Below are 13,280 nucleotides of genomic sequence, written 5' to 3'. Positions count from 1 at the left end.
ATGTTCACTTAACGAGCCACGTGTGTCTTAACGAGCAAGGGAGTGATCTCGCTGGAGGTACGAGATTCACTCCCACGGGTTGTCGAGTTACGAGTGGAATGGGCAGGCTCCATTGCACTCGTAACTCGAGGACTATCTGTACCTAATACAGGTAATCCCCCAGGTAAGAACATCCATTAAACAAATGTTCACAAGTATGATTTAGGCCAAAGTGTACTTATGCTAGGAATTCAGTTGCAACGAAGAAGAGGGCTCTGCCGCCATGTGATCTGCATTTAGTCGCTCCTACAGTGGTGGCCATCCTATTCAACCAGAAGAAGTTCTTATTTGCACATCGTATGTGTGAACACACCAATTAGGGTTTGTTCATCCAGATTTAGGGTTTAGTGTGTTCCGCAGACTCAGTCCATCTGTAATATATTGTCATATTTACTGGTGTAGTGCAACATGCTACTTCAGAATCAATCTTGCTTATTGGGGGACTCAAATGTACTGTGACCACAGATAATTCAGAAAAGCAAAGTAAAGTTGCACCTTTCAGGATTTGTCTGATCACTGCCAGAGAGGTTTGTTTGCAGGTGAGCACATATATCAGGGAGGGCTGGAAAGGGAGGGGTGTGTCAAGAAAGTTAAGATGGTGATAATGGCTGTTCAAAGCTCCACCCCTTTTTGCATGTTAAAAAAAAGCAGGGTTCCCTTTGTTCCATCACGACCACCCTCTTGTCTTTTTGACCCTAGCCTGCAGATTCCCTAGCACAGTGATTCTCAACCTTTTTAATGCCGCGACCCCAACCGGTCGTAAGTCGAGGACTACCCAACCAGTCGTAAGTCGAGGACTTTCCCTGCCCGGGAGCACCACGCATGCGTGGTGCCACCCCCTGCGCCAGCCGAGGCATAGCTGGCAAGCGGCAGAGACGGCGCAGGGCGACCATCAGCTGGGCCACCAGCTGGCCCAGCCCAAGGGAGGTAAGGCACCCGCCAGCCCCCACGTGCGCCAGCAACCTCCCTGCGCCCACCGGCCTCCCACCTCCCACCCTTGGCCCTCTTTTACTTACATTTTTAGTAGTTGCTCAGCAGGGAGGGGTGGAAACTTCCAGACAGCTTGCCTTCGCTGTAGACAACTTGCAGAACCGTTTGCAGAATGGGACTTTTGGCGGGCTCAGCAGGGCAGAGACAGCCTGGACAATTCCTATTGGCTTTGGAAAGCCAATAGAATTAGACTCTATTCAAGAGAGTCTATTCTATTGGCTTTCAAAAGCCAGTAGAATAAAAGGGAGTAGCACAGCTAAGGAAAAGGGGGGGGGGGAAATGGTGGACTGCGTTATTTGGCGACCCCCATGAAATGGTAGTTCGACCCCAAATGGGGTCGCGACCCACAGGTTGAGAACCGCTGCCCTAGCACTTATCATGTTCTTTCCTAAGAAGACTTTGTGCGTCAGAGGTATTTTTCTCAGCAAACATAGAGGCCACACTGAGACTCATGACACCAGGTTGGGGAAGCAGAGATAGAAGCTTTCTTAGGAATGAAAATTCGTGGTGACCATCTTGTGGCGAGATGAACAGCAAATAAATTTAATAAATATAAATAAATGGCAGGCTCCACTTCCCTGGTTGTGTTCAAGGAGAGGCGTGGCTCTTTAATCTGGATGCCTGGACTCTGGTGTCCTTCTTTGCTTCCAGTTCTCTAGTTCTTCCTAAAGTCTAACCTCCACACAGGTCATCAGACCAGGCCGTAGCTAAACAGGAGAAATTGGCTCTAAGAGGACAAGCAGGAAAGTTGTCACAGTTCTCTTTGCACAAATAGCATAAATTGCTAATTATATCACAGGAAAAGGATGAGAAGATCAATATGTGTGTGAAATGTGGTCCAAAATGCGAAAAATTGTAAGCCTACATCATGCTTATCCATGGTTAACTTGATGTTAGTTTAGGGAATTATTCATATTAGACTTCATTTATACTACAGGAAGTGGATGGTTAGTGCTGCTGCACTGAAACGGGGGCAGGCTCAGGGCTGATGGTTTCCCCCACAGAGCTCCTGGTGCCGAACTCTGCCCGGCCGCCCTTCACACTGCATCAGGTAGAACTGCCTGGCCAGGTGCCTGGCTATTCCTTTGAGGGCAAAGGAAGCGGCCACAATCTCCGAGGTAAGGAAGCAGAGGAGGACCCCGTGCACCGCCATTTCCAGAGGCATCCGGATCACCTGATGGTCCGTCAGGACAAACAGCAAGACAGGCATCTCAATTACAACCGAGAGGAGGAGGAATCCAGCCAGCTCTGGAACCTGTGGGAGCCAGTGGGGAGGGGGGATGGTTACCTTTCAGAGACCAACCTGGCCCGTAAATTCATCCTGAACGTCAACCGAATCGCAGAAGTCTCTGGGCACCTTGGAAACCAGCTCTGCTCCTCTTAATGTTCTTCTCTGCCTCAATATTTCAGATTAGTTGAACATATTTTGAAAACCCACCAGGTATTTGCACCTGCTCAGGTGTATCCACAGAGAGGGTCAAAAAAAGGTCAGATGCCAGCCTTGCCCCGACACTTGAAGCTCCATCCCTTTTTGGCCTGTGCAGCTGCCCCATATGACAGCCCTGCAGCCACTTGTCTTTCAGGGCTGCAGCTGTAGGTACCCCCGACTCTTTGATTTCAGTGGAAGATATTTAGCAATAACGTCTAAATCCTTCTGCAACTGAATGAATAGAGCAGCGCCTTGCACCTTGACATTCAAGGCTTGCGAGCTCTCCTACAGTGAGCCAGCCAGAATGTCACAATCAAGAGGCATCTGCTCTCTCCAGGGAGAGCAAAGATGATGCTCAAAACAACAAATTGGAATTGCAGGAAACGTCCACTGTGGAAAGTGGCATCCATTTCAACAAGTATAAATGAGTCAAAACCCTTTCTTTTATCTGCTCTTGAACTGGTCAAAACAGTTTTTACGTGCCATAAATCAGGGGTTCCCAGCCTCCAGTCTGTGGACCGGTACTGGGCCGCAGCATGCACAAACAAGTAAAGCCCCATCCGTGGGATGCAGGCAACACACAAAAAAACCATGCACTCTCCGGTCCGCAGAAAAACCTCTCTCCACAGAACCGGTTCCTGGTGTCCCAAAAGTTGGGGACCTCTGCCATAAAGGAAGGCATGGTTGTGGGCACCATCTTGCCTTTTGCCTTCCTCCCCCACCCCCCCCACCCATCCCTGCCTCCAGGATCCATAACATCTCGTGAGAAAATGTATGGGTCATATCAGCCATGAGAATCTTGTTTTTTAAAAAAGAAAGCTAAGCCCAGCAGCTGGTTCTCCTGTCATTTCTTACCTTTTCTTGCAAATTCCCAACATATCCAAGGAAGAGGCGGGCAGATTCCGCTCCGACAATTGTCAGGTACGCACCAACCAGCAAGCACTGGTAGTAGAGAGGTAGCAAGCTAAACTGCGGGGGCATAAAATGAGATGGGGGTGTCTGCCAATGGGCTCCTCCTGCTACGCTACTCCTGTCCCTCTTCAGAGTCTTCTCCAGCATAAGGGAAGCATGGGAAGCCCTGCTTGAGATGTCACCAGGGCTGGCTGAGGAATTCTGGGAGTTGAAGTCCACAAGTCTTAAAGTTGCCAAGTTTGAAGACCCCTGGCTTCCACCCTGTTTGCAGGTGCCAATCGCACTATGGATTGGAAAACCTCCCTTCCACCATCCCAAGCAGGAGAGGGCAGTTACCCTGGGCAGCCCATCTGTTCTGGACCCATCAGTTAGATAGATCTGTATGTTAGAATGTTTGGCATTTATTGGGTTAAGCGCTGTCTCCTTAAGAGATGGCTTATGAGTAATGTAGTTTTAGCTATTCAGTAAATCCCACGTTAACAGATCAGTAGGGGGAGCTACGAAGTTCATCACAGGATATCCTGGCTATGTGCCCGTTTGGAATGTTCTTTGTCTGAGATAAGCATGGGACCACCTCAGGACTCAGATGGTCCCATTCCACACTAGAAGTTGGTATGGAGGAATTATTGATTTCTCACCTAATAAAGATGGACAGATGTACAATATTCAGAAGAAACTACCAAGAAATCGTGAGTTCAGCAGTATTCCTGAATTAAATATCTGTTTTACAATCAACTTTGTTTGGAGTTATCTGTATGATCTGGAATTGCAAAGCATCTTAGTTCTGGATCAGAACACTATCCAGGGGCACTTTACCTTCAGCTCCAGCATAATCGCCTCCGACAGGCCCCAGAAAGGAAGGAAGAAGACGTTGAAATAGAGCAGCATCTGAAGGGGCAGACTAGAGAGCACTCTGTGGCCTTTGGGGGAGAGAAAAACCACCATGAAAAAATGGCGTTGCCTTTGGTGTTTGTGACAGATCTTCAAAGCCTAGAATCCAGGAGCAGAAGAAGCCTTTTGCCTCCAGGTCTAACCCCTGGTTCAGGATAGGGAGCTGAATCAAAGTCCCCCCCAGGGAAGCCTCAGCTTAAAGACACCCAAGGAAGGAGCATCTCTTTGGGGTCCTGAGACACCGTCAAGCTGCTTGTCCTTGCAGGGGAGGCCAACTAGCAACTATAGAGTTCGAAAATAGCCGGAGGCCATGGCAGCACCTGACTCTGTTCTATCTGGCCCCATGCCACGCCTTGTCTTTTCAAGATATGCAAGATGATGCATCTAGAAAATGAAGGGCCCAGGTGTGGTCACCGCCTTGACTTTTTTCACCCACTCACCGTTGTGGGTCTGTCCCTGCTCCAGATGTGGCCCCGTCCTCTGTCTTCCCACAGCCAGGCCAGGCAAGTGTGAAACCTCCCTCAGCTGAGTGAGCTCTGCACCCATTTCAGGAAGGAGTCTTTTGTGGCAGCCTGGAGTAAAATACAGGTAGTCCTCAACGTACGACCACAACGGAGCCCGAAATTTCTACCGCTAAGCGAGGCACTTGTCGAGTGAGTTTTGTCCCCATCTTTTTGGCCTCGGATAAGTGAATCCCTGCAGTTGGAAAGTTAGTGACCCGGTTGTGAAGTGGATCTGGCTTCCCTATGGACTTGGCTTGTCGGAAGGCCGCAAAAGGAGATCACGTGATCCCGGGACATCGCAAGCATCATGAATATGTGAATCTGAATTTTGATCACGTAATCACAGGGATGCTGCAGTGGTGATGTGAATTTACATGAGAGTCTCATGTAAAGAGTCTCTTTACATGTGGGGTCCTTGATGCTCTCTGAGCGTGCCTGTTTACTTGCAGACATTTCATTACCCTAACTAGGTAACATCATCAGAGCACTGATGACGTTACCTAGTTTGGTAATGAAACGTCTGCAAGAAAACAGGCAAGCTCAAAGAGCACCCAGGACCCCTCATTTCAACCCTTCATTGGTCTCATCACATGATGAAAAGTGCTTCTTCCTACTTTTCTCCCCTCCTGGGCTGAGCTGGCACTGAATCATAAGCGGGTAACCAAGTCTCCTTCCGTTGCTTGGTTCCTTTGCCAGCCTGCCCTCTATCTCTGACAGGAGTGGCATTCTGGATTTGGATGCTCTTGAGACTCTACAGCAGGGGTGAGAGGCCTTGGCCCTTTTATGGCTGGTAGACTTCAGCCACACTGGCTGGGGAATTCTGGGAGTGGAAGTCCACCAGTCATAAAAGGAAGTCCCCACCCCTGCTCTATAGCCTTGAACCCCCCTCCCCCAACCATCCAGCCTTTTGGATGTTGTAGCCCTCCTTGCAACATGGGTGGAGGTGTGAAACCCTTCTGTGCTGTATGGCAGCCCACCCCCAACCCCAGGTACCTAGGTGGTAGACCTCAGCCATGCTGCTGTCCTAGGTCTGGTCGTTGCCGGGGAGAGAGAGAGAGAGAGAGAGAGAGAGAGAGAGAGAGAGAGAGAGAGAGTGACACCAAAAGTCACCAAGTCTTCCAGAGATCCAGAAAGAAGTTGCAGCCCTCACCATCCAAGATCGTACTCTCTCCTGTTCCCTCCCCCAGCCCCATCTGGATCATGTGACGAGACGTGACGGTAGAAGTGCTTAATCGCATTTTCAGAGCAAGCTCTCCCAACTGTCCTTCAAGTCTGGGTTAATCTGGTGGTGCTCAAAATAGGACGTAGGAAGGACGAGAACGTGACAACGGCTGCCCTGTGACGTTGCCAGATAAGAAAGCACACACTCTTATCTGTTCCCGTTGTAACTCTTCACTTAGAGCAGGGGTCCCTAATCCCCAGTCCCTGGACCAGTACCAGGATGCAGCATGCCAGCAACCGGTCCGCCCAAACAAGCAAAGCCCCATCCACAGGATGCAGGCAGCACACAAAACCATGCACCCTTCAGTCCATGGAAAAACCTCTCTCCACAAAACCGGTCCCTGGTGCCCAAAAGGTTGGGGACCTCTGACTTAGAACACTGAAAAGCGGTCCTAACAACCTTCAGTCTATGCCAGGTGTTGAGTCCTTGGCGGGAAGCAGACACGAGAAGCAGTTGAAGTTCTCAGTTTTCTTTATTCTGCGTTCAGCTTACAAGTAGATGGCTTCAGCAGCTCCCAAAACCTCCCAGCTTCTTATATAGACATTTCCCGAGTCAATGCGATACTTTTCCCGCGCCAGCACCCGCGCATGCGCACGGCACTGGCGACAGCCTGTCTGGTCCCGGGCAGCTTTGCACCTGCCCGGGACTGCCTGCAAACGCCCGAGCCGTTTGCAAGGCTCGGGACATAACACCAGGGGTCTGCAGAATTCCCCAGCCAGTGCTTGCAGCGCTGTGATGTGCAAAAGGGCTTCCCAGCACCCCACTTGCTCTGTCCTTCCAGCTCAGCCTCTCATCTGCTTTGGCCGTGAAGCTATTTAGTGTGGCTGCAGGCATTGCTGCCATTAACATGATAAGACTGAAAATCAGGCTGGTCAGATGCTATATTTTTTTCTATCCTGCTCGATGGAGTAGAGAGTTGGTCTCTGACAGAAGGCCACCTGAAGAGACTTGAAATGTGGATTGACAGGCGGCTGTTACACATAAGCTGGGTTGACAAGATCAGAAATGAGGAGGTGATCAGCCGCCTGGGAAAGCCAAGGGAAATCCTCAAAACAATTAAAAAATGAAAGAATATTTTGGACCTGTGATGCGACACCCAGAAAAATACGGCATGCTCCATTTAATCCTCCAGGGAAAGGTGGAAGGTAAATGAGGTCCAGGCAGAAGAAGAACATCGTGGCTTCAAAATCTAAGGGACTGGTGTGGACAAAACTCAGCAGCACTTTTTTGTGCGGCTGCTGATAAAAACAGGATCGCCAACATGATCACCAATGTCCGATAACAGATATGGCAGAAGAAGAAGAAGAAGAAGAAGAAGAAGAAGAAGAAGAAGAAGAAGAAGAAGAAGAAGAAGAAGAAGAAGAAGAAGAAGAAGAAGAAGAAGAAGAAGAAGAAGAAGAAGAAGAAGAAGAAGAAGAAGAAGAAGAAGAAGAAGAAGAAGAAGAAGAAGAAGAAGAAGAAGAAGAAGAAGAAGAAGAAGAAGAAGAAGAAGAAGAAGGAATTGCTGCATTTCCATGCCTGCTGTCAGTCTTGGTAGCAGCCTTGCTTCTGCAGCTCCTCTTAAAAGCACATTGCGCTTTCCAGTGTTGAAAGAGAAACCTTTTCGCCCTAAGCAGAGTTCAGATTAAGATGAGGGTTGGAGACCTTCCAGGAGGAAAGCCACATGAATGGCTCCCAGTTACTCAGCGGTTTGAAGGCTTGATGTCGTTGGCAATTTATGCAGGAAACATCATCAGGATGGTGGCCATGTTTGCACTAAATTTCCAAAAGGCGAGTGTTCTGCCTCTGTTTTACGTACAGGTGCAGGTCATGGGCTGACCACAATACTGATTTACGGTCACCGTATGACAAATGTGTGTAAAATTTTACATACCATGCACATGTATGCGAAGCCCTCATTTCTATGGGTTCCTCCCTTCCCCCCCCCAATGTTTTCTTTTCTCTGTTCTGTTTAGTAAAATGAATAAAGGCAAACACATTTTTAAAAAAACAAGACCTCCCACCACCAAGGCGTCCTCCTGCAACTGCCCCACCTCCGGAGTTCAGCAGCGCCACCCCTGGAGGCTGGTGCCCCATGTCTGGAAGGGGGGGGGGAGGCAAGGGGGAAAGAGGCTGCAGCCATTGGAGTGGGCACCTCTTGCTTGCACCGGTGTCTCCATTACCTCCTCTTTTGGCTATTGGGGGCTGAGCTGGTATACCCACAAGAAGCCAGAAGCAAGGAGGAAGAATCTGGAACACTTGGACTACATCTCCCATTTCCCAGCCTAACACATTTTCAGCCAGGAATGCAAGACATGATGGAAGTTGTAGTCCAATAGGAGTGGAAGACGCCTCCCTCCCGCCCGCCTATTCCTGGAGGTTGGGCCTTGGTCCAGGGCTCAGCTCCACGGAGCAGACAGGCACCTGCCTAAGGCCCAGATGAGTGTGGCTGGCCCGCAAGAGTCTTCTCCCTCCCTTCCCAACTACTTGCCCCTTTTAGAGCACGGTGCCGCCACGTTCCTTCCACCAAGAGAGAAGCACCGGAGGCTAACATAACGTAGATGCATGGCATACATTCGGTTTATTAAGAACATTTTTAAAAAGTGTGGAGACTCTGAAAGCAGGGAGAGGCCACATCAGGCCAGCCCAACTGTCCTCTTACTTGCGCGTCTGGGATGGAGAGCCCTGGGGGGGCAAGGGTATATAGGGAGTTCTCAAATTGTGATCACAATTGGGACCAGAATTTCAACTGCGTCGCATCCAATTTTATGACCGTTTTGCCCCAGTCGTTAAGTGAATCGCACGGTCATTAAGCGAAACTGTTTCCCCCATTGACTTTGCTCGATGAAAATTGGCTGGGAACGTCACCAGCGGTGGCCACAACGAGCCAGCGATCCTGTAACCCTCGAAGATACGTGCCAATTGCTAAGCATCCGATGTCGAATCCATGACTGTGGGAATGCCATGCCGCAAAGGTCATAAAATGCAGGGACTTCTTATGGTTTACTTTTTCCAGGGCCGTCACTAAATGAATGGTTGTAAGTTGGGGATTAACTGCAGCATACAGAGTAGAGCCGGTGGCCCCAGGGATGCAATCCAAGCTCTGTGCATCCCACATAAAACCAACTGCACCGTGTCGATTTCATTAGTGTGAGCAGAAGGATGACTCTGTTTCCCCCCGTGTGGATTTATGAATCAATCGCATGGGGAGGAAAAAGGAGAATAATTTCTGCCCGGCGTTGGTTTTGGCCTTTCCGGACAAAGAGGCAGGAACGGAACAAAAAGAAAGCTCGGTTTAATTAAAAGGCCAATCTTCTTTCAATTAATAGCCAAGATGATCCTTCTCTAGTTATCCAGTAAAAAACCACCCAGATCCGAGAGTGGAATTCCACGCTGCTTCAGCATCCCTGCACAGGAAACCTGGCCCTGAATCTAAAGTGCACTGCCAAGAGGAAAAAAAAGGGGGGGTGGGGAAGGGAGATGGACCCAGAGAAGAAGCTGCAAGTTCCAGTCATCCCACTAGATCAGGGGTGGTTCAGCTGCAGAGGAGCAAGGAACGGAAGCTGCTCAGGCCAGCTGTCCAAGGGGCCTTCCATCCACATGACGCAAGAAGACATTTTGGCACACGGCACTGTGGGAGAAGGGAAGGGTGGCACCAGGCAGCATCCAGAGGAAGCTTTGCCCTGTCCCCAAGCAGCCTCTGGCAGCTGACTCGTTGGGCCTCGTGCCGGCCTGCAAAAAGTGCCCGCCTCGTGCGTTTCCCTTCCGTCTCCAGCCCGCCGGTTCCGAGGAACCTCCTTCCTGCAGCTCCAGCCTGTCTCACAGCGGCTCTAGTGTCAGTCCGCCTCCGATGCGCTCTGGAGAGATCCTTGAAACGAGGGAAAGAGCCAGGAGAAGAGCCACTGGGGGGGGGGGATGTCAGGGTCTCCAAGCCTGGAGGAAGGTGGCTTTGCAGAGGTCCCCCAAAGGGAACCAGACATGGGATTCCCAATGTTTAGGAGCCTTTCCCCGTCAACCAGGACATGTCTCCGGTTCTGCAGAAAAGACAAAATGGCAGCTGGGTTAGGGCAGCCTCCCTGAAGGCCAGCAGGAGACAGGCAATGCTGGCTGAAAGGCCTGATCAGGGGTGCAGTCCAATCAGGCAGTAGCTCAGCCAGGGGTAGGCAACCTTGGCTCTTTTATGACTGGTGGACTTCAACTCCCAGAATTCCTGAGCCAGCATGGCTCAGCTTGGAAACCTCTCCCTTTTCCCTCAGCGTGGCTGGCTCAGGAATTCTGGGAGTTGAAGTCCACCAGTCATAAAGCGGCCTAGGCCTAGGCCAGAGGTAGGCAACCTTGGCTCTTTTATGACTGGTGGACTTCAACTCCCAGAATTCCTGAGCCAGCCATGCTGAGGGGAAAGGGAGAGGTTTCCAAGCTGAGCCAAGCTGGCTTAGGAATTCTGGGAGTTGAAGTCCACCAGTCATAAAAGAACCAAGGTTGCCTACCCCTGATCTAAATTCATCAAATCATGATCTAGATCAGGGGTAGGCAACCTTGGCTCTTTTATGACTCGTGGACTTCAACTCCCAGAATTCCTGAGCCAACATGGCTCAGCTTGGAAACCTCTCCCTTTCCCCTCAGCATGGCTGGCTCAGGAATTCTGGGAGTTGAAGTCCACGAATCATAAAAGAGCCAAGGTTGCCCTCCCCTGTTCCAGGGCAATACACCATAAATGATAGATACACAGATGAGAGACAGACGATAGATAGATAGATAGATAGATAGATAGATAGATAGATAGATAGATAGATAGATAGATAGATAGATAGATAGATAGATAGATAGATAGATAGACAGACCCAGAGCACAGTGGCATGGTGTCTGTCTGTTCCCCAGCTGACCATGGAAGGACACAGAACTTTGGACAAAAGCAACCTCTGGGCTCTTGTTAATCATTTAATAACAGATTCCCTCTTGTTTCTAATTAAAAATCCGGAAGAGCTTCTCAGCTGAAAGCAGCCCCTCAAATGCCCTCAGCCGGGCCATGATGTCAATGCAAACACACACATGGACATACATACCGGGTGAAGATCCTTAAATTGTAGCAATAAAAGAAGAAAGAGGGACAAAAGGAGAGTAAGTCATGGCCACTTTCCTCTATGCTGAAAAAAAAAAAAATCTAAATTCCATTCTAGCCTAACACTGAATGTGATCATTCCCTTTCTAAACTAGGGGGGGGGGGACTCCAAGTTCTCGGAAGCCCCCAGGCAATCAGCCGCACAGGGAGAGCCGCAGGGAGTCCACCCTTGTGTTTGCCGAAGGATGTTGCTCCATGGGGAGCGGGAGGAAGGCTGGAATATTTGCTAAGAGTTAACCGTTCTGTGATTGGAGGAAGGCAGCAGCAGCAGCTCAGAGGGACTTACTCCACGTCTCGTTTGCGGATGGTCCTGCCGGAGCCCATGACGTCGGCCACCTTGGAGACCAGCGGGTCGTAGTTCATGCTCGCCACGGCCAGCACCTCGTCGCTCCTGGAAGAAGAGACCCAGAAGCGAAGGTGAGAGCGGCTGCTGCCATTCTAGTCTATTCTAGTCTAGTCTATTCTAGTCTAGTCTAGTCTAGTCTAGACTAGTCTAGTCCAGTGCATTCTATTCTATTCTATTCTATTCTATTCTATTCTATTCTATTCTATTCTATTCTATATTTTCTCTATTCTATTCTATTCTATTCTATTCCTATTCTACATTCTATTCCATTCTATCCTATTCTATTCTATTCTATTCCTATTCCTATTCTATTCTATTCCATATTTTCTCCTATTCTATTCTATTCTATTTTATTCTATTCTATTCTATTCTATTCTATATTTTCTCTATTCTATTCTATTCTATTCTATTCTATTCTATTCTATTCTATTCTATTCCATATTTTCTCTATTCTATTCTATTCTATTCCTATTCTACATTCTATTCTATTCTATTCCTATTCTACATTCTATTCTATTCTATTCTATTCTATTCCGTTCTATTCCTATTCTATTCTATTCCATATTTTCTCCTATTCTATTCTATTCTATTCTATTCTATTCTATTCTATTCTATTCTATATTTTCTCTATTCTATTCTATTCTATTCTATTCTATTCTATTCTATTCTATTCTATTCTATTCTATTCCTATTCTACATTCTATTCTATTCTATTCTATTCTATTCTATTCTATTCTATTCTATTCTATTCTATTCCTATTCTACATTCTATTCTATTCTATTCCATTCCCGTTCCATTCCATTCCATATTTTCTATTCTATTCTATTCTATTCTATTCTATTCTATTCTATTCTATTCTTATTCCATATTCTATTCTATTCTGCGTGTGCTTCTTCAAAATTGTTTTTTTTTAGTATTGTATTTCTCAACCTTGATAAGTTTTAAGGTGGGACAACTTCAATCTCAGAATTATGCAGACAGCTATGCAAGCTGGAGAATTCTGGGAGTTGACATCCACCCATCTTAAAGTTGCCAAAGCTGAAAAATGCCGTAAATCTGGAGTTTCATGGCCAAGATAATAAAATAAAAAGGTTCTATTATTCTTTGAAGCTAAACTTGATTGCACAGATTCAGCTTCTGGAACATCAACAAGCAATATGCAAGCCGCTTATTGTAAACACACAGTATAATTTTGCCACACACATCATGGTGGCTTGTAAATTAAAGCTTTTCATGGGCACTTACTTAGTGTAAAAGGCTACAAATTTAAGTTCGCCTAGGTCTCCCCGAATAATCACATCATCAAATCCTTCTCCATGACCTAGAAAACAAAACCAACGTATATGTGTGTATATATATATATGCGTGTATATATATATATATATATATATATATATATATATATATATAGATATATATGTGTGTATATATATATATATATATATATATATATATATATACTTGTTTCTTAAAAAAAAGCATAAAAATATAAAAAGCCAATCAATACTACGCATGCATAAATATATTTAGAAGCATTTTGAAATAAATATGCATTTTTTAAAAAATGTATTTCAGCACATTTTTATGGAGAAAACAAGGAGAATTTTGTTGCAAAGGGCAGGTGAGTCGACAAAGTGCAGAATTATCTCCCTTTTGGTCAAGAGTAGAGATGAAGACATTTTAAGGCACCCTAAATTGGATGCTTTCTCCAGCCTTTCAAATCTAGGCTTAATTCCAAAGCATAAATCACGCACAGGTACAAGACTTCTGCATTTCTTCCAAGAATTCCTCCAGCTTTCTAAGAAAGAAACGTGATAGCAGTGGATTTTGCCAATCTGCCTTTTTTAAT

General features: G+C 47.2%; 2 protein-coding genes across 6 annotated transcripts in view; both read right to left on the bottom strand.

The window, feature by feature from the left end:
* Positions 1-1,316: 1,316 nt before the first annotated feature.
* On the bottom strand, positions 1,317-6,029 carry LOC120312727 (transmembrane protein 17B-like). Of its 3 annotated transcripts, none has more exons than XM_039353859.1 (5): positions 5,915-6,029; positions 4,702-4,833; positions 4,187-4,290; positions 3,314-3,427; positions 1,317-2,284 (listed from the first exon to the last, which is right to left on the bottom strand). In XM_039353859.1, the coding sequence occupies exons 1-5, from the start codon at positions 6,000-6,002 to the stop codon at positions 2,009-2,011; spliced, it is 714 nt and encodes a 237-aa protein (XP_039209793.1). In that variant the 5' UTR covers positions 6,003-6,029; the 3' UTR covers positions 1,317-2,008. The 3 variants fall into 3 exon arrangements, with proteins under 3 accessions (XP_039209793.1, XP_039209794.1, XP_039209795.1); XM_039353860.1 differs by having other exon boundaries at positions 5,758-5,930; XM_039353861.1 differs by lacking the exon at positions 3,314-3,427.
* Positions 6,030-9,271: 3,242 nt separating this feature from the next.
* AIFM3 (apoptosis inducing factor mitochondria associated 3) overlaps positions 9,272-13,280 on the bottom strand; it is a 57,011-nt gene continuing 53,002 nt past the window's right edge. For 2 of the 3 annotated variants that reach the window (XM_039353452.1, XM_039353454.1), the window contains 4 exons: positions 12,677-12,752; positions 11,371-11,475; positions 11,029-11,040; positions 9,272-9,999 (listed from right to left, as the gene is read on the bottom strand). In XM_039353452.1, coding sequence (XP_039209386.1) covers positions 9,960-9,999; positions 11,029-11,040; positions 11,371-11,475; positions 12,677-12,752 — 233 coding nt within the window. In that variant the 3' untranslated portion in view covers positions 9,272-9,959. The remainder of the gene's footprint in view (positions 10,000-11,028; positions 11,041-11,370; positions 11,476-12,676; positions 12,753-13,280) is intronic. The other variant, XM_039353453.1, reaches the window with a different exon arrangement.

The sequence above is a fragment of the Crotalus tigris genome, unplaced genomic scaffold (assembly GCF_016545835.1).
Source record: "Crotalus tigris isolate CLP2741 ecotype Arizona unplaced genomic scaffold, ASM1654583v1 scf7180000018525.42219311030:4301911, whole genome shotgun sequence".
In the NCBI taxonomy this organism is placed as follows: Eukaryota; Metazoa; Chordata; class Lepidosauria; order Squamata; family Viperidae; genus Crotalus; species Crotalus tigris.
Note: the sequence above shows the minus strand (reverse complement) of the source record. Positions and strands in the feature narration are given on the sequence as shown.

What these genes read in the sequence shown, in the direction of transcription:
- LOC120312727 (XM_039353859.1), bottom strand. Translation starts at nt 6,002, where the DNA reads ATGCGATTAAGCACTTCTACCGTCACGTCTCGTCACATGATCCAGATG. An exon ending in AGAGAGTACGATCTTGGATG is followed by an intron (nt 4,834 to 5,914) that starts GTGAGGGCTGCA and finishes ATTTTACTCCAG; the next exon opens with GCTGCCACAAAAGACTCCTT. An exon ending in GCAGGGACAGACCCACAACG is followed by an intron (nt 4,291 to 4,701) that starts GTGAGTGGGTGA and finishes TCTCCCCCAAAG; the next exon opens with GCCACAGAGTGCTCTCTAGT.